The sequence below is a fragment of the Bacillus rossius genome (assembly GCF_032445375.1).
Source record: "Bacillus rossius redtenbacheri isolate Brsri chromosome 9 unlocalized genomic scaffold, Brsri_v3 Brsri_v3_scf9_2, whole genome shotgun sequence".
In the NCBI taxonomy this organism is placed as follows: domain Eukaryota; kingdom Metazoa; phylum Arthropoda; class Insecta; order Phasmatodea; family Bacillidae; genus Bacillus; species Bacillus rossius.
In genome coordinates, this window is record NW_026962013.1 from 35,747,869 (window position 1) to 35,768,968 (window position 21,100).

At 38.5% G+C, this 21,100-nt stretch overlaps 2 protein-coding genes across 3 annotated transcripts in view; one reads left to right on the forward strand and one right to left on the reverse strand.

The window, feature by feature from the left end:
• The window catches only part of LOC134542977 (uncharacterized), a 38,292-nt gene extending 19,536 nt beyond the window's left edge, over positions 1-18,756 (forward strand). Inside the window, exons 2-3 of the mRNA XM_063387615.1 lie at positions 12,694-13,688; positions 17,047-18,756. Of these exons, the coding sequence (XP_063243685.1) occupies positions 12,694-13,688; positions 17,047-17,364 (1,313 nt within the window). The 3' untranslated portion in view covers positions 17,365-18,756. The remainder of the gene's footprint in view (positions 1-12,693; positions 13,689-17,046) is intronic.
• The window catches only part of LOC134542975 (RING finger protein 17), a 233,541-nt gene that overhangs the window by 186,192 nt on the left and 26,249 nt on the right, over positions 1-21,100 (reverse strand). The window lies entirely within an intron of this gene.

Consider the following 21,100-nt stretch of genomic DNA (forward strand, 5'->3'; position numbering starts at 1 on the left):
ACACCAAGAATTTTCACGTTTTCATCCGATGGTAAAGTAGACCCGAAGCACGTGTGTATGTGCAGTTCTTTACCCAGAGTCAGTAAGAAACAGGAACAAGCGGTGTGACCGAATAGTGGAATACGGGCGGATGGGTTCAGACCGTTGGCGAATGGCGAACATGGCGACACACACATCGCACCGAATGAGTACGAAGTGTGTACCGCTTGCAATCTGCTCACAGATGTTCTCAATCAGTGACGTCAGAAATAAACTAACTTATGAGCGTTAACTACACCCGCCACGTGTTATGCTATTAAAACTAATAATAACTAGACGTATTTTTTTTAAAATGATCGAGTCTTTCTGTATTATATTCCATTGTATCAAAAACGATGTATTAACGCAATACGTATTTTAATAAACTTAAACAAGTTATTAAATGTATGCTATATATAGGGACCGGAAAAATTCGCGGGTTCAATGACCTGTAGGATGAACTTCATAGTTATACGTACACTCGGTCAAATGCAACCCACTCATTGGCTGCTGTCTTGTGAGGCGTCCCAACGTAGCAGCCTGTGATTCGATAAAGCTTTGGTCGGGTGTTTCTCATTGGCCCAGAGTCGTTTAGGTGAGTTGTGAGCCAATAGCAGAGGCAACACTGAGGTATAACTATTTGTATTTTAGCCTATCGCGAAATGAATTCGCGAATTTTTCCAGTCTCTAGCTATATATTATACATTATTATCTCACAACGTAATTATAACGTATTAGAAAAGCCACATGGAAAGGCATTGCGCTGTTCAAGACTGCTGTTTGCGGAAGAACGGTAAACTGTCTTCTTTCTCTTTCTCCCCTTTTCTCAACCTTTTTTGAAACGCCGTGGAAATTTTTGCGTTCGCTGAACGCTACATCACAAGAGCCAACAGGAGGCAGCATCGCGTGCTTTTTTACCTGCTTCCTGTTACACACTTCCGTTGCATTCACGAAATTAGTCGCGCCAATACCATATACCGAGAACTAGTATGTTACTCATCAAAAAATTAACAAATCATTATGGCAGTAATCATTTTACTTAATTTCCATTGTCTTCCTTATAATTTTTGCGACAATGCACTAGCAGAAATCAAACGGCATAAAGAACAGCGCGCCATGTGTTGAGAATGACAACTACTTACCGCAAGAGTACAGAGTTCAGGTCAAAGACGTGCCAATACTGTAAGTACCATTAAAAGAGAATGTTGGGTTACAACTCAAATAGGCCATTATGTACACAAGTAGCGTTTAATTAGCACGATGGACAGCGCCACTAGTTATTTTGTAAAATCATAGTCTGTACAATCAAACCCCATTTGAAATGTTTACTATGAAAACAAATATAGTAAAGTGTAAAATTGTTTGATAAATGTAAAATTCCCCCCCCCCTTTTCCCAGGAAAATGACTACTTAGAAAACTTAAACAAGGTTTGGTATTTGATATGCGAATCCGGTTTAATTTGTGTTTCAGTGTGCATTTTTTAATTAATGGCAGTCGTTTATAATTATTTTTTCATAACGCAACTAAAGAAGCATAACTTCAACAAGTATGTTCTACATAAATGAGGAGACGGAGTATTTCTGGTATGCTACAACACAAAATATATGGCGATCAAAATCAGGCGAATTGAATTTCGCTGATGCAATACTTAAGAAAATCAATGTAGCTTTGTTAGTAACATATAATGAAAGCTGCTATCCAGCGGGTGAGCCCAAAACTACTTCAAAAACTATGTCTCAGGGCGGAATTCATAGTGGTGATATAAGCAGTTCTTGAAAAAAGTACTGCTTATATGCATGCTTAAGTATGGCATTAAATTAATAGCGAACAAAAAGAGCACTGCTTATTAGGACTACTTCAAGTAATACTTCACGAAGCACTGCGTCAAATAAGTACTGCTCAAATCGAATTCACAGTCATGAAATAAGTTTGCCTTGTTTCGCAAGTATTCATATTCAAATAAGCCATGCTTATTCATTGATATAAGAAATACTTCATGAAGTGGGCTATCTAGGTGACTCAAGTACTGGTACGGATTAGTTTGTTGTAAGGAATAGGTTATGTAAGGTATTAATTCCCGTTAATTTTTTCCATATATTACATTAAAATTGAGAGAGTAAACAAATTCAAATTGGAGAAAAGAAACAAATCGTTGCGCTTAGTTTTTTAAACAATACAGGCTACGTACATAACCTCTTCTGCAGCTAGCGTGTTGTTTCACTACCACGTGGTTAACTTCACCCGCTTATAGATACAGCTGTAGCAAATCGGTACTGAGTAACGGGTGCGCCATCTAGTAACGAGTAACGAAACGTTACACACGGCTGCATTTCGTTACTCGCATTTTTCGTATGTTTCACGCATGCGAGCGCTTATTCGTTACAAAGAACGATGTTTGTTTATTAAGTAAAGTTTATATAATTTGGAAATTCGTCGTCCAAGTTTTTTTACTGTTTATTAAAGGTATTGTGTGTGTAGACAAAGTTTGAGATTGGGACAGAAACAACGGAAGAAAGTATTTTTTACAAATTATAAATATGTATGTTTTTGTTTTTTATTATCGCGTATTTTCACGTTTTTTTTTTGTTATATTAAAAGAGATATCATAATAAAGCCGCTCTAATGAGATTTAATTGTTTCTTGGTTAACAAAAGCTGTTAATTATCAAATATTTTTAATTGTTTATATTCGATTTATTATTATATACGAAAGTAACGAGTACTAATTGTTATAGTAACGAATACATACGGGTACGCTTTTTTTTTCGTTACTTTTACACCTCTACTTATAGATCACAGACACAAGATAGCCAACATAATTTAACAACACTAACATTCAAAACATATTTATGTAGTTGTAAATTCGTTTTTAATACATGTTCATATTTATGTTATTCAAGTTCACTATCAAATAAAGTATAAATATCATCTTACGTATTAATTTCATTATTTTAATCGCAATTATGGTTTGAAACGTGGGCATTTTTTTTAAACAGGTAAACTATGTATTTACAGCGGTATATTTGCTTGCGTTACGTTGACACAAAATTCGTCCTTTACTTATTGAGATACTTCATCAAGTACAGCATGGCCAATATAAGTGCTTGTTCAAGTATTACTTCGTCAAGTATAGGTTTATGAATTCATTGCTGGAATAAGTACTACTTGAAGAATAAGCACTACTTTATCAAGTATTACTTATTCGCCAAACAAGCCTTCGACTATGAATCCCGCCCTCAGTCTCGGCAATTAAGAGTTTCCCCCCATGGGCACTGGTCCAGTCTGCTCGGAGACAGGATCGACGGGGGGGGGGGGGGGGGGGGGGGAGCGCGGTGACTAGGGTAATCGGAATGCGACATGTCTGCAACACACAAAGACAATGAGCGGTATGGACGAGAGGAGGGGGGTCGAGGTGGGCGGGTCACGCGTGCCCCAAGCCCGGGACCCGCCCGCGATGTAGCAACTCGGTCAAGGTCGCTCGCTGCAGCAACGATCACAAAGCCAGCCGTTCACGACGAATATCACAACTCACGATCCATTCCGTTCTTCCGGGGGCGCCCGCCCGCGGAATATGAGGTCCAAGAGCTTTGTTTCGAGTAGAGGGCCTTTTGTTTAAAGTTACAAGTTTAGTTTTTTATTTTATTTAGAACTATGATTAATTGGCCCACCAAATGTTCTCGGCTTGGAGTTAGATATTTACAAATGACTGGCGAGTACTGAAAGACTTGCTATATGTTTTGTTAATAAGGGAAGTATACATATTACTAGACATATTACTACATATAACCAATTTACTAACATAAAACATATTTAAATGCAGTAAACATTACACACGAGTATAATAAAATATATTATCTCTCCATCAAAGCTTGAGGCGGGATATCCGCTTCTGGCAGACACTTGTTTAGTAAAGTATGTGTCACGTAATTTGTTTCAAATTTGACAGTTCTAAAATGTAGCAATTATATGATCAGGGTGTTCCATATAAATGTGTACAAACTTTTCTTGGGCTTTTTCACAACCAAGATAACAAATTTCCCTGAAGAATGTAGAATGTTTAGAAATTTATCAATTTATCAAAGGCAATCCAGCCTCCAACATCCCAATAGCTGTACTAGTTCAAACGCAACCTTCCTTGCCATTTTTTTCACCTTGTATGACTATGCACTAAAACACCATATGGGAAGGAAAAAAAAGGGGTTCCATGTCTGTGATGGCATACCGGTGCATGACATTTTCCCCTCAAATTACTCTCACTGAGGTATTTCAATGACTTTTCCGGGTTTTAAAGAAAATTCCGTGACATTCCCTGGCCAATTTCAACTTCCCTAACCTTCCCTGTACATGCAGAGATCGCACGATGTTTGTTGACAAGGGTCAGCTGGAAGCTGGCATACGCCATCTTGAAATCAACACAAAGTTGTTTACTAACACTGTCAGCAGTACGACAGTGGCAGGAGGACACGGCAGCAGTGCTGCCAACTTCTAGGCACACAATCAGTAACCACAATAACTTGTACATTAAATTAAAAAAACACGTCAAACAAAAGCAATAAAGTCATGTACTGAGAATTAACAAACTTACACAGCAATAAACTAATTCATCCATCAAACAGTTTAAAGGTTAAATTGATCTAAAAAAAAAATAATTTAAATTTTAAATAAATTAGAGTTTATATTGTCATTTGATAAAGAAAGCATGCATTTATTTGGGGGTACTCTTGTGTTTGTGCCACACCAGATAAAATGAACTGTATTTAATCAAACATGATTTTACCAAAACATCGTGCCACAATTGCAGCAACAGCCAACTGGCTGTAAGCGTAAGGCGCGGTGCACACCAGAGCGATACGATAGACGATGCGATAAACGATACGATACGCGTCGCGACGTGAATACATGGTTCCATAGAATGTGTGGCAACTATATGGAAGCAACGTAAGTAGGTGCACACTAGCGCGATAGCGATACGATAGCGATACCGATCGGCGTCGTATCGTGGAGGCTACACAGCGTGCTGGTCGCGCCAGGCAACAGTATCGCTTCGTGTTCCCTTCACGAAACATGGCGGGTTTGCAGGAGGATGTTGTTACGATGATTGCATTTATCAAACATGTAGAAAACAAGCCTTGTTTGTGGAACTACACCCTCAAAACGTATTCTAGGACAGATGTGACTAGTTTGGCATGGAAAAACATAGCAGAAGAAATGAAAGACACAGGTAAATGACCCATCAGGGTCAGGAAAAAAAAACTTTTACCTTGCAGCACATCTTGCTTTCCCCCGTTCCTATATGAAGGGAAGGACTACATCAGGGAATGCAACCGTACAAAAAGGGGATCACGACGAGGAATCAGAAAATCGTCATGAATGGCAGATAGACAGTGATTTACAACAATCAACAGATAGTGTCATGGAAGAATCATTGGGTATGCCAGAGGGTACACATTAAGATGTGGATTCTGAAATTCTTCAACAACCCCACGTGTCAAAGAAAGGAAAGTGGTAACCCCTACACACGACATGGACAAAGCATTTGTTGAATGGCTTGCCTCGAAAAAAGAAGAAAGAACTAGGAAACTGGAAAACGAAAGCGAACGAAATGATTCTGACTGGCGGTTTTTAAGGTCGTTGCTGCATGATTTCAAGAAACTGGATGACAGGCGCAAAATAAATCTTAAAGCGAAATATATTCTACAGCTTAACGAACAGTTGAATGATGCTGAGAGAGAAGCATAAGGCATGTTATCATCACAATGTGATCCGTGTCTGCTTACAGTACTCCACATGAGATACATTGTCCTATTCCAACCACTGTACTCTCAGCTAACAACGTTCACACAGTTTCACACACTGATTGTTTACCCAATAACATCGACACAGTTTCATTAACAATATTGCGTTAACATTTGTGTGATGCAAGTAGTGTTTTTTTCTTTGTTTTAATTGTATTATATTATCTTCTTTTTCTATACATAATAAATGAATGTATACACTATATACCGCAACTTACTCTATGACCTCTTAATTGCTAATAACATAGTTTACTTACCTTAATGTAATAAGTAATTTCTCAGCAGGTGAAACAACAAGCCTGTATTTAATGTCTTGGCTTCGCAGTTCCTCTGAAACTAGCTGCTCCAGAATGCGAAACGTTTCTGTGCTCATCCTATACATTTCATGAATTTTTTTTTTTTTCGTTTTGTCGGAGTTCTCGGCCAACCACAGCCGAAATATGTTTAATATTCATCATGGGTGGAGCCAGGGGGGGAGGGTTTAGGGGTTCAACCCCTCCCCCCCTTTAGCACCAAATCTTTAATTAATATCTTATTCATCACTGAAACAAATTTCATATTAAAATTAATAAAAATTTTACCATTACAATATTTAAATTTAAGTACCTAAAACTGCTAAAATAGCACTATTTTACACCTTAAAATCAAAATTTTCCCGGGGGAGGACCCCCGGACCACCCGCTTTAATACGGGGGGACCATGCTTCTTAACACCCCCCATACACAAATCCTGGCTACGCCCTTGATATTCATGACATTATACGGATGCACCCAGTATAGTAGGGCCGCGACGTCTTGGCGGGTCGACTCCCTAGAGCTCAGCGACCTTGTAATCGACACGTCCCTCCTTGTCTGCTCCGCAGATAACAACGGCCTGGAAGTCTCCATGCCGTTCCGAAAACATTGGTCGAGAACAATCTCACGTACGGTGCAACACAGCGCAGATCTTAATGAAACAAAGATGCGATAATGCTTTACGGTAATTTATTATTTAAAGGTAGTGCACCATGTGCTCGACTGGGCAGCTTAGTTAAACATAGTTAAACATAGCTATACAATTCTTTAAAGAACTAAATTTGTAATTGTGGGTTGCTGTAGGAAACACAATTAATTAAGACTTGCATGTAACTCCCTCGCTGATGCTTACTTTTCCATTTGGTTTGGCTGAAATGTGAAGACGATCGACATGACACTTTCACGCACTTCAAGAACCTTACCACTTTTATGCACACGGGTTGGTATTTTTTCGATAACAGCACTCTGAAAGAACCATTTTAGTAATTTCGAGGGGTCCGAAAACCATATTTATAACAAACCATCCTCGCGTATTTTATAGTCTCATGTTGTTGTGCTTGCTTTATAAACAAGAGAGGCTCCAGGAAGGAAGCCCTGCCTAGAACCAACGCTTAAAACTATCAGTCTGTGCGCTGCATTTCCTGTTGCCATTACCTACACCTTCAACGTCACCTTTCTTTTGCCAACATTTCTGAAAGGTTAAATTAGTGTCAACCCAGGATTCATCCATGTCAAATATATTCTTCCCAGCCTCCCTGCACTGTTTCATCTGAGTCAGCTACTGTTATCGCCAAGCAACAACGTCAGATCTTTCGAGAAGAAGCATTCGCTTATTTTGGCTTCTTCTCCACACAAAACCCATTTCTTTGAGTATTTTACGCAGCGATGTCTTTCCCTAACTCCATCCGATTTTTTATTTCAAAACTGGCAGTAGTTTCCTTGTTTTTTTACTGCATAAAATTCGTGGCTAGTGTCTCTGATCACTCTTCTATCAAAGTCATCAACTGACAACAAACGTTTCCCAGTTTTTTTTTTTGGCTTGAAATGAATAATTAAACATGAGAGGCTGTTTAACGGTCAAATAAAGGAGTGATATATATATGTAAATATAAACATATAAATTGTAAATAAATAATGTATTAATATAATATACATTAATATATATCATTATATCATAATATAATAAAATATATAATGCAATATATAATGTATATAATGTAATACAATATCATGTAATATAATGCAATATAATGTGTAGCAATATCGGCTACACTTGTAGATAAAAAATATTCTAACAAGCGGTGCAGAAAGTTTCGAAAATTGCCAAATGCAAAACAAACAAACCGCGGATGAAATTACGGGGAATGCGTTGAAAAACTTATAATGTTGTTGTTTGTTTTTTATTTGGCGTCTCTCTGTTGTGTTTTCGGATGTGCGAAACTGATCTTTGGCTTATACTTGTGTATCGCGCAGCTCTTTCGGTTGCATTTGTTAGAGGTACTAGCAGACATTTGTTGGCAGCTTCTTCATCACAACACTGGCTTACACTACTTCTAATTTCCCTCTCCCCACTATGTATTACTTTATTGTATCTTGAACGTCCTGCGTCGGGCTCCATTGTTCACTTCAGACTGAGAGCGTGGCGCCTGATGTTTTTGCTATGAACCGCATAGCGGCTGATGTGCGCGCGCAGCTGCTTCCCCTCTCATTTACTCTTCCCCGCTTCCCCGCAAAACGACACGCCAAGACGTCGCGGCCCTACAGTACTTCCTTGCCCTTTTCCATTTACGAATTTTTAGGTAACTGTAAGCCACTACAAAAATCCTCGTCAAAACAAACTCATCATTACAAATGAGACCTTTATCGCTTTCTGTATTGCCTATAGCATTGCTCTGGTGTGTACCTGAGAGTTGACAAGATAAAAGTTGCGTTGCGCAAAGCGATCCCACGCTTATCGCATCGCCTATCGTATTGCTCTGGTGTGCACCGCGCCTTAGATTTGTCGTGCGATACGACAATAAAAGCTCGGTAATTCCATGACGGGACTTGTGCATCGGTAGAAATGACGGCAAGTGCGTGGTGCTTGGGAACCGTGTGTTGTTGTGGGAACGCTGTCCGACCTTGCCGCGCCGTTGCCACACGGGACCCGGGGGAAGTTGGGAAGTTACCCCCGCCGTCTGGCGGACAGTCGGCGGCCGTTGCGACAGACACCGCCGTTCCGCAACACCGGCGCCGCTAATTGCCGCCGCGCAACCACACAATCTGGTCGTCGGTTCCCCCCCGGGCCCCACCGAGTCGGAAATTCACCCGCGCCGTTATTGATGGCGACTTCGCGGAACAAACGGCACGCCGCGGCCCATACCAGCTCCATCCATCACTCAGCGAGTCTCACGCCTGGATTGCGGTACAGAGCAAGTGGCGTCCACTGTTCCCAGATATATCCTTCCCGGCTTAGAAACATTACAGCTATTATATTGTATTTTAAATTTTACTATGCTGACAGTATTATTACAGCGGTATGTAAATATTTTGAAAGAGAAAAATATTAATTCTAAACACCAATTATTATTTCACATGAGAAACAATTTGTAGCAGTCGATTACTACTAATTAAAAGGCATTGAAGTGATTTTTACAGTCAGAGTAAAAAAAATTAATATATAATGATCTAAAAAAAGGACAAAACGGTTTAAATCAAGATGGCGTCTTTAAGATACGTTTCCTTAAATTTAAATATGGAATATGTCCAGATTACGCTCTTGATGAAATATAACAAGCTAATGTATTTACAAATATTCTCATTTCAAATTTCCCTTTAAAAATCTGATTTAAGTACATTTAAAAAAATTTCATTTAAAGTTGTGTCTAAAACATTTGTGCTCTTTGGGTGTATCTGGCAATAGAGCACACCGAAACAAGAACGCTAAAAACGGTTATCGTGAATTGGAAAGAGTAAATGCGCACTGTACACTACGGATGAGACAAGCTACAGATCTTGCAACCATTGTTCAAGTTCGGCTTAACACTTGAAGTTAGGTCATTAGTTCCGTTTAAGGAGTTAATTTCATATACATGGAAATATTTTGTTGTAGGGGTGTTCCTTATAAATTATATCGCGATAGCTCTCGCACATTTGCTCTTTGGTAGCAAGTTTTGTCGCCAGATGTTTACGAGCTATAAAACGCCATTTCGAAAACATCCGTTGAAAACATTGGTGACATAATAACACAATAAAGCTATAGCCTTACATTTACAGAAAAGCCCTTCAATAATAGTATAAAAAAGAAAATTAAATTTTAAAAATGCAAATCAAAAAGTCCTTCACTGAGGGAGCCCGCTTGCGCTGAAAAATCGTAACTCTGTAATGGGAACGACATACGTTATCCCACGGAAATTTGTTTAAAATATGTATAAACGCATCTTAAGGACACTTAAGGCTGTGTTTATAATAGAAAAAAGGAACGATACAAGCAACCAAAGCACGAACTGAATATCGCAAACGTTTATGAAGACCGCAAGACGCTATCAACACAACTTAAACTTATTAAACAGTAGAAAACAAATTACTACGCCAGGCTTCTTTTGTTAATTCATGTTTATCATGAAACATTAAATTGTCAAAAATATGATTCAACAGATTATTTTATTGCAAATGTAAAAATGATTTATAAAATTAAAAAAGACAGAGTACTTTTCTTGAACAATTCTTGCGTTGCATTATTGCGTAGTTCATAAACTAGGCCTAAGTACCTTTTTTTTTTTTAAATAAGAATTTGCCACTAACGAAATGTAGATCTTTACACTACCACTGCTTATAATGATATCCTAATACGCGACTAAAGAGAGGGCTATTCTCTAATCTCACATGTTCAGGGGCTATAAATTGAACCATGCATTAGTCACTTTAAGCTGGTTAACGAGTTGCTATAGCGGGGCCATGGTATTTCCCCGACTACACCTCTGCACCTTAGCACAATGGAACACACGTACATATAGCAGGATAACCGAACCGTAATTCGAACCCGAATCCTTCGGAATGAGCGTCCACTGCCTTACCACTGCACCACCTCGCTCCTTCCTAACGTTTGTTCACTTCATTACTGAGCTGCGATTGGTGTTACGTCATACCAATTACGCTGACATTTTGTTCCTTCACAATGGTAATATAGCTATAAAAATGCATCATGTAGGGAAAATGCGAGAAAATTTATATAACTGATCCGGCAAGAAGTAAAACTCAGAATTTAAAAAAAAAACTGTAATTTTTTTAAATCTACAATGTTGTTTGGTGCATTTTCTGCCAATGAAAACCCATTACAAAAGAAAGCCATCATCGTTGGGTTCTAAAAAAAAGTTGTTAGAAATATCGTAGGTGCAAGTATTTGTCTGCCAACAATGAGACAAAAAAAAAACTACTCGTCAAGATTTGTTAATGAAAAGACATACGGAACATGCTTAGTTCTTCCTAACATCCTCCGGCCACAAAATTTACTTTATAATAAACAAAACACCAGATTTCACTGGACTCCCCAATGTTTCCAAATAAACCCAGTGTGGAGAAAACAGTGCGGTATAACGCAAATGCTGTTGAACTCTCGAAAAGTTCCATAACCTAGTTGCGGGTTACTGAATCCAAAACGACGTTATTCTCCACGACCGCCACTGGCAGCAAACCAGTTCACGGGACGGTGAGCGAGAATAACACCATGTCATTCCACCACCAATAACCTTCACCGTGGGTCTCCGTGCGGCTGAAGCGTAGATGGTCGAATTACAACGCACAGCCTGTTAGAGGGTTCCGGGTTCGTTTTTAGTTATTGTAACATTTGACTCCCTACAAGGCGACCACGGCTCTGTTCCCGGTGGGGTTACACACGGATTTCTCGCATAATCATTCTGGGTGTTTAAGGGGTGAAGTGTCTGCCTTTAACTCCACTATTGCGTTACAATCGGTCATTAGTATCCACTGTCAGCCGGCTCCTACGAATGTCAATCCCATTACATCCGTGTAGATGAATTTTCATTCATAAGATTATAAGTTTAGTTTATGGGGTGAGCCTTCCTGTACGGGGCAGCAAGCTGTTTCTACCGCACCTTTCACCCTGGAAGGCCGAGGCCTAGTGTGGCTGCGCGAGTATTTGTCCGTTCATGACTTTCATCCAGGTACAGTCCCCCGACAGACTACTCGCACGCGTGTGTAACCTTGGGCGTCACTTACCGATGGACCGGCAGGTCGAGGCACTTTCTCTCGTCGCCACCACTTTCACCGGCAAACGAGCTGGAAGGCACCCCCGGGTCCCACGGCGCAAATTGGCAGTGAAAGCCCCCCACCTTGGCCGGGAGGCTGCGGCCTTGCCGAGGTCGCGCCGCGCCCGCGGGGTCTGTGCCGCCCGCGGCTGCTCGTCGCCGAGGGGATGAGGTCGTGCACCGCTACATCCGCATGGCCCACGCAACAGGAACGACCCGGCTTCGAATTACAAGACCGCTCACCCCGACTTCTGTTTTCCGAGATTTCCAAAACCACTCCCAAGCAAATCCTGGGGTGGTTACTTACAATAGGCCATGATTTCCTTCCGTTATTTTAGTTGTGCCCGATTCAATGGAAAAACTGTCGAAGATATGTAAAATAAAAAACTATGAAAAGGTACGTCGTATTAATTATAATACGAAGCGTGTCCGGAAGTAAGTACACAGACGGCATTTAAACTTCAAATGCTTAACACATAACTAAACCACATAATTTTGCAATAAAATCAATTGGCTATGTCATACGGTCAATCACACATAGGCCTATACTACAAAAATTCAGTTAGACAACGATGACTGCATAATGTAAAAGCAGAAGGAAATTATTTTTACCGGCATGGTGCTCTTAAGCTGTCGTACCAAGCGGAAGTCCGAATCAGTAATGCCTGTCGTCCATCTAATAATTTTAGTTGCATTCGATGTGGAATATCTTTATACATCTCTGGAGTAAGAGAAGGCACAATTATTTGAAAACATTCGGCGACCCAGTCGATACCTGTTGCACGCACGACCTTGACTGTAGTGTACAGCAGTAACACCAGATGCTCTTTTTGTGCGCAGGCTTGGCGAGGACCACGCACGCCGCCGACACCGCCGGCGCGGAGTCTCTGAGGTCCCTGGACCGCTTCCGGCGCCTCATACCCTACATGACCTTCTACTTCGCTCAGGAGAACGCAGCCGACGACCCGCAGTACGAGTCGCAGATGAGCCGCGTGCCCGTGTTTGCGATGGACAAGGTTCCGCAGTACCCGGGCAACCTCGCCACACTGCCGCCCTACCACCCTCCCCAGTTCACCTCCTTGCCGAGCTACCTGACGCCGCGGCCCTTCGCCCCGCCGACCAAGCCCCAGGCGTACATCGTGCAGAACCCCACCCGGTACGTGTACCAGCCGCGGCGCGCCAAGACCTACACGACCCCCAAGCCCGTCAGCCTGCTGCAGATCCTCTACCTGCTGCAGCTGGCGCGCAAGCTGCCCCAGAGCGCCGGCGTCAGCGGCCAGGAGACCCTCGCGCAGATCGTCGACATCCTGCACCGCGCCAACCGCATCTCCCCGGAGACCGAGGCGACGCTCGCCAAGATCTTCCAGGCCAAGGCCGAGCCCGCCCCGGTCGTGAGCGTCAACGGCGCGGCCGGCGTCCAGACCTACACCTCCTCCAGCACCACCGCGTTCGCGCCGCTCGAGGCGGACACCACCCCCAGGCCGTTCAAGGTCGTCTTCGTGCCCACGCCCTCGCCGGACCGCGACTACAGCGTCGCCCCGCGCAAGCTGCCCAAGGCGCGGCGGCCCGTCAGCGCGGTCCCGGACAGCGCCAACGAGGTGCACGACCCGGCCGACGAGCTGCCGCCGTCGTACGACTACGCGCCCCGCCGGCCGCAGACCTTCCACGGCGCCAAGTCGCACGTGCAGACCTTCCCGGACCCGCACAGCAGGGGCAGCACCCCGGGCACGCCCGGCGTCGACTACCCCACCTACTCCCGCATCCCCGAGACCAAGTTCAGCTGCAAGAACCAGCGCTACAAGGGCTTCTTCGGCGACCCGGATACGTCGTGCCAGGTACGTTGCCCTAACACATACTGACCGTGTTCCATTTATCAATATTGTGATATGGAGAGATCCCGAAATTTCGCGGCTTTAATGATCTCAGGTTAGACTTAACACTGATGTATTTACTGAAAACAAAATAGTTTTTTTGACGTGACAACGTCTAATAAATCGATGAACGCTGGCTGCACGCACGAAATTGTCCCACTACGGATGTCCCACTATGGCGTTTTTACAAGTACGTATTATTTTAATTACTAGCGTAAATCAGTATATTTAAACAGTGTTGTATGAGTATTGTTGTGTAACTAAATATTTATTGCTGGTATGATACTTTTCACGCTTTAGTTTGACATTGGTAATTATTTGTCATGAGTTATTATTTGATCAACTAAATCACACACCGTATTATAGTTATGAGCCCACGAGCGTGTAAATATTTCGAGTCCAACAGAGAATATGCTAGTTAAAAGAAATTCAAACAAATATTGTGCGTGGAATATTATTAATTTATACCATCTGAAACCATTATTCTCAATATGGTCTCGTGGCCGTGTGGTTAGCATGGATGACCACTCCTTTGTATCCATACAAAATAGTGATTATTCAATAAAATTGATTCAATTTTATTCATAAAAGTATGCAGAGGTAGATTTTATCATACAAAAGATAGAAAAATTAAAAAAAAAAATTTCTTCCTCAAAGAATATAATATTTTTAATGCCTAAGGGGTCGTCCATTAATCACGTGATGTTTTTTTAGCAAATTTTTAACCCCCCCTCCCCCCTAGTGATTTGTGGTGAGGTTTTAGACTCCCCCCCCTCCCCCCCCCCCAATAAATCACGTGTATTTTTTTGGTATAAAATATTTTTTTACAAATTTCAGAATATTATCTTTAAATATAGGTATAATCTAATTTAATTCTGGAAAATTAAGCACAGCATGTATTCGGCGCCAAAATCACAGTCTTACTGGCGACTGGCAAGCCGAGCCGGGCGGGGATATTGTTGCCTGGCTACGGCGAGTCAAGGTCACGCGACGCTTTTCAATTTAGTATAAATCGCGCGAAAAAATAAATACACGTGATATATCTCTACACCCCTCCTCCCCCCTTGTGATATTTCGTGATTTTTCCCGAACCCCCCCCCCCCCCTCCTTTCGAGCCTCACGTGATTAATGGACGATCCCTAAATGGTTTGGTTGCAAAAAACTATTACGGTTTAGTCTCAGGCCGAATATATTTTCTTTTCTTCTGGATCAATCATTTCATCAATGTTTTATGACGTCACGTTAAACTATCGCCGTAAACCGACTTTACAGACAACCAATTTTTTTTTATTGGCAGCTGGCCTCCAAAGGAGACATAATAGCTTTGAATGATCGGAACAAGATTTTACAGTTCAGTTGCTGTTTGTCATTTGTTACCTTGCGGGAAAATAAATAACTATTGCCCAATTGAAGATGTTGCCAGTTGCCAAAACATACAATTGTTTGGAGTTAAATTTATTTAACAAATCCACTAAATATCCAGGTCTTCAATGATTTTGTATGTTCCAATTCAGATGCATTCATCATTCATTTGCTTCATATTAACACTACCAAAAATACATTATTTTACATTATTTTTTATATTTGCAAAAGTTTATCGAAGCCCAGAACTGCCAATAATTGTAATAACTTATATTTATTGCTTCAAATAAGTTTAAAACAAGTCAATTTTGCATTTTGTCTTTTAGATAACATACAAAATATGCAGTAGTTTCTGTAGATAAAATAGGATCACATTAAGGGCCAAAACTGAGATTTTGCCCACAAAATCTATCAATCCAAACCCAGCCTTTCCAAATATCACACAAGTTTAAATAAAATAACTTTTAATATTTCACTAACTTAACATAGTAGCCTCCTATGTATTGTTTTTTATGGTTTGTTCTTTATAGTAATTTTTTTTTCCGTTCTTGAGTTCTAACAACTAATTGTATGTAGGCTGCTCGGCAAAAATATAGACCAGGACAAATCTTACAAAGGCCATAACCAGCTCCTTTCCTAGTAGCTTTGATTTCTGTTGTGATGTTCTGTACTTTTAATGATCTCCCTTTAGAAAAGATTTAAAAATAAATAAAAAAAACACAACTGCAATGGACTGGACACTATGATAGTAACACATTGCAAATCAATTGACAATACTATGCACATTATACAGTTCCATATTTTTTCTACACACTAAGTTACTGAGACATAAGCAAGAAATTGCCTACTCAGAAAATTACTTCCTGTTCTATTCTAATCAACTAGGCTTTCTAAACCAAAACCTTTCTGTTTGTCCATATCATTATGAACACACCTAATTTTTATAAACAGCTTTTATAAAGGGTTCAAACACTTTTTTAAAAATGTTTCAATTTAAATGAACAACCATAAATAATTATGAATATTGCAGAAGCATCTGTGCAGTTAATGCATCAGAGAGCACATAAAACCAAATCATAAGTATATCCCATCACATTTAATTAAAAGTTAATACCTTGTTAGCCTACCTACCTTTCTTGACTAGCACTTGCCTAAGTAAAGAATTTCATCATAGCTTAACAAGCTTACAACACAAAAAAAATGCTGAAAACATTAATTTTTGTTTTATTATTTTGTTAAAACTATATATTATAGGCTGACTGACTCAGGCTTGATACTGTCAACAGTAAATTTTCTTCTAGTACCAGCAAAAAAATTAAAAAATTTGAATTTATGTCATTTTTTTACAATCAAGTATAAAACCAATTAACATTCTCTCATAATTTGCTTAACAAATCATTTGGAATGTCCCAAAATACCATGATAAACAATTATATGTATATGCACAGGTCTACAGGATTCACAATCATGCTTTCAATTTCTCAATTAGTGAGGTACTGTTTTAACGGTTGTGGTATTGGTATCACCCATTATTCCCAATTTTATGGGTTTTCAATGTAATTTTTCCGATACTTAAAAAACCTAGCCTACGCATGAAAAAACAAGTACAATTTCATCTATTCAGGTGTCCTCCATATTTTCTATTTACTATTTTATAATTCCATAAGAATCTTTTACTCTAATTTTTCTGTAATTTAAGACTACAATTAAATGTTGTGATAGTTAATTAGTCAAAGGCTGTGCACAAATTTCATGTTGCAACATTCTTTTTTTGTTATCTATCAAAAATCCTTTGAATTAAGAGAGTTAAGGTACTGACATATTACTTACTTACAAATAGTATTGAATTTTGGATGACATTCACTGTTGTTATATAAAAAAAAGTATTGAATTTGTTTTATATCCGTAACACCCATCACAACTTTCAATGCTGTCAATACGATGTGATGATATGTTGCAGGTGTGGCACTACTGCGACCTAAATGGTGGCCAGGCATCCTTCCTGTGCCCGAACGGCACCATCTTCAGCCAAGTGGCCCTGACGTGTGACTGGTGGTTCAACGTGAGGTGCGCCTCCACGATACAGTTGTACGTGCTCAACGAGCGTCTCTACAAGTACATCCTGCCCGTGACACCCAGCTTCCCAGAGGACTTCACAGGGCCGGTGGTGGACCACTACCTCACCCTCAAGTTCAAGGAGATCGAGCTCAAGAACAAGGAGAAGGAGAAGGAAAAAGAAAAGAACAAGGAAAAAGAGAAAGAAAAGCAGAAAGATTAGCTCTACCATGCAATCACCTACCAACTCTACCACCTCATCACTATAATTGAAACACAGCAAAAATGAAAGGTTCCTTTCTTAATTGCAGATGTTGGCAAAAGAGTAGCTGGACTTCAAGTTGATGTCAGAGTAATTTCCTCGTTATACAGACGTCAGCTGGATACGTTGAGCACAATTGTAAAGCATTAAACAGCAAAACTCATACAACATTTACAACATGCAATTTGTATTAGTACCAGCATTCAACAAGACCAGCCAACATGAAAGGATAAATTAGCAATGTTAGTATTTTCAGTGTAAGAATGAGGAAACTCAATGAATGCAGTGTAACAAAAACTGGGTCTCATACGATGGACAAAATGGAGCATACATACTACGTAATATTATTTTTAAGAAAAATATTCAGTTCATAGAACTTGCTTGTTTGAAACCAACCAAATTTAAAAAAACTCTTGACAACATAACCAATAACCAAATTATAACAACATAACCAATAACCAAATTATAGGACAATTAGGAACTACTTAGTAGTAGTCAAAATTTAAAAAAAACTGACATATGAAAAACAGTAGATTACATTTCACCATGAATGGTGCACAGTAGTCCAAAATGGTATGTACTGCTGAACAAATTATATTTATGGCAAGGCTAATCTGTGTGTACGTTAAAATTAAAATATTCTCTTTGCATGTTTAAAAGTGGTATTTTTACATGTATGCACATGTATGGGTTATACCACATACCCTGAGCATCATATTATACACAAACATGTTGAGAATTTATATCAGACAACTTCATAAGCAAGATCAATAGTGTGTGCTAGCTTTGATTGATATAATGAACTATGTCAAATAATAATTAAAGCTATTAACTGGAAATTTAAATAAGTAATTGTTTAAGTAGTATGTATATATTATAGTATACAAAATTCTAAGGCAAACCAGTAACTGGTACAGATATTTATTGTAATAATGCTACTTCAACATATTTATCTTAGTTGATATAAGAGATCAAAAATGCAATCAATATATTTATGAAACTACATACACAAAAGGCACTAAGATCACTAAATAAGAATGATTTTTTTTTTACAATTTCACAAGAACATATATTATTTGGATTGCATTCTCTGTACTTGTGAAACTGCCAAATCAAACATTCCAAGACAAGCCTTCACAATTTCTGTAGTTAAGACAGAAGATATGTTCTCACCAACGTGTTTCGCATGCGTTAATCTAGTCAGATAAAGTGTGCAATATTGTCATGTCTGGGAATCCAGGCCTGCCAACTTACTTTGTAATAGTATGAAATTAGCTGCTTAAGTATACTGAGTTGTCAAACTATTGCAACATTTTGTAACTACAATTTTTTTTTAATAAAAGAAAAGGAAAATATTTTGTTTCTTATTCATCCCCTTCGCAAAATATGAAATTTTATTAACTAAATATACTTGAGGAATATTTATTAACATTTGAGTACATTCAATACCAACCTATTATTTGTGTGTCAATCAGTAGATAATGAAATAATAACACACCTTGAATTAATGTGAAAAATGCCAAAATAAACCTAGAAAAACTATCAAGCCACAAAAAGAAAGTTTATCACTTATTTCCTCACATGAAATTACATAGGAAACAATTTACCAAGCAAACATGAGACAACCCCAATCCAAACATTATTTTACATGCAATGAGGAGTTGAGATTTAAGACCCGTTCAATTAAGTTTGCAGGGCATTTACCCATCGAGAAAAACTAGTTGCTAACATGTAAATTTAGAGCTATGCACAACAGAAAATTGTGTTTAAAAATTTAAAATAAATGTATCTAAAGCAAAATATTTTAAACATAGTAACAAACATTAACAATGTTAAAAAAAATTTCTAAATAAATGGGACTTTATTACTTAATGGACGTGACAAACTTTATTGAATTGCAAATTAAAAAAAAATATACTGTAGTGCAATTTCACTACAAAGTAGTTTCTGCATATGAAAATAAACAAAGGATCCTGTCAAACTCACCCAGATGAGGCATTTAAATTTCAGAAGCCTCAGTCTGATAACAATTGTTAAAAAGTTATTGTTTAAGTGAATAACACCCACATTTATCATTCAGCATCATTTAAGGTATTTTCATTATTCCTATTGTGAGACTGTAAGCACTGGAAAGACTAATAATGGAAAAAAGTAAATAAATAAAATGCAAAAAAAAACATTCTGCATCCTTACTTTGCATATGTGATGTGAGACATTGCACATTTAGTACTGAACTGCTAAGCTATCGAAATCCAGGTACTTGACCACCAAATTTTATGTAGCAAGACACTGGAACTTTACAGATAAGTAACTGTGCTTAAATTTGTATTAATATCAGATTACATCTATAAGTGATAAACAATACTAATAATGTGGGGAAAACTATTTTTTTTTATTTCACACAAAATTCTTATAACTTGTCTACAATATTTAGTTTCCCACCAATATTTGTAAACTATGTACTACAGATAACATAAACATTTTATTATATTTGGTTCACAAGACACAGCACCACTATTCCTCCCACGGGTTCTATTTATTATTTGTTCACAAGGTTATCATAATTTGTAACAAAAACAAATCAACACTATGATTCACTTTTTTTTATAAGGGAGTGCTACCAAAAAGTAGTAAATGAAAATGAGACTTCTCTTCAATCAGTAAACCAAAAGAGAATTATAAATTCTACAAAACATACCTATTAATAGTAAGGTTGTGTGAATATTCAGTAGTGAAATTGATACTGAAATAGTTAGAAGCTGAGGTTTTTTTTATAAAAACTGCTCATAAAAAAATACATCAGCCTGGGATTGCACACCAAGAAAAAACCCAAGAAGATATAAAAAAAAAATATGCAAAATTGTGTAAATATAACTGGCCATCTATGATACAGCATTACCTTAATTTCTGAGTTGATTTACCATTGGTATTGAGGCACTTTTATTTAACATATTGAAGTAAAATCAATATATGTATACAAGTTATTTTTCTCAATCAACAAATAGGGGGATAAAATGTAAACAGAATAAATTAATGTACTTACATAAAAAAATAATACAGGATCTAACTTAGGGTATGTTTCATTATTACTTCCAACTGCCTACAAGTATAAAAGAAAAAGGCAAGTCAAAACTTAAGTTCTCATAATTTGGTACCTAAATGAATAGCACCCTATTATACTTCTTATGTTGATGTGATTGTCTATGCTTCAAAATATTTTCCTCCCTAAATTTAAAGTTAACCTCAAATATACAGTAAACACATCTGAATTTTACATTATAGTTTTTTGTACAATTTACAATTACCTACCGGTTATTTACAATTGTGTAAAAAAAATTCTTCAGAAAATAATTACATACCTCAAAAATTGCACACTATGCCACACGAACAACTGTGCAAAAGCATGCCAATATACTTTTTGCGAGAATAAATTGTGGCAGTGAAGGATGTAGAAAAGTGAGTGGGTGTAAGTGATTCTAATATACATATAAAGAAGAAGAAAATTAGATTTTTATTTTTAAATTGAGGGACATCAACATGCAGGGGTGATCCTGTGACAGAGGTTGGCTTCTATTCAGGTAAATAGTTAAATAAGGTATTTTTTAATTGCATAATAAAATTGAAAATTCATAAATACCATGATTTCAAGCAGTAAAAGTGGCTTTCCACCAAATTAACTTTTTTCCAGAGGTTCCTT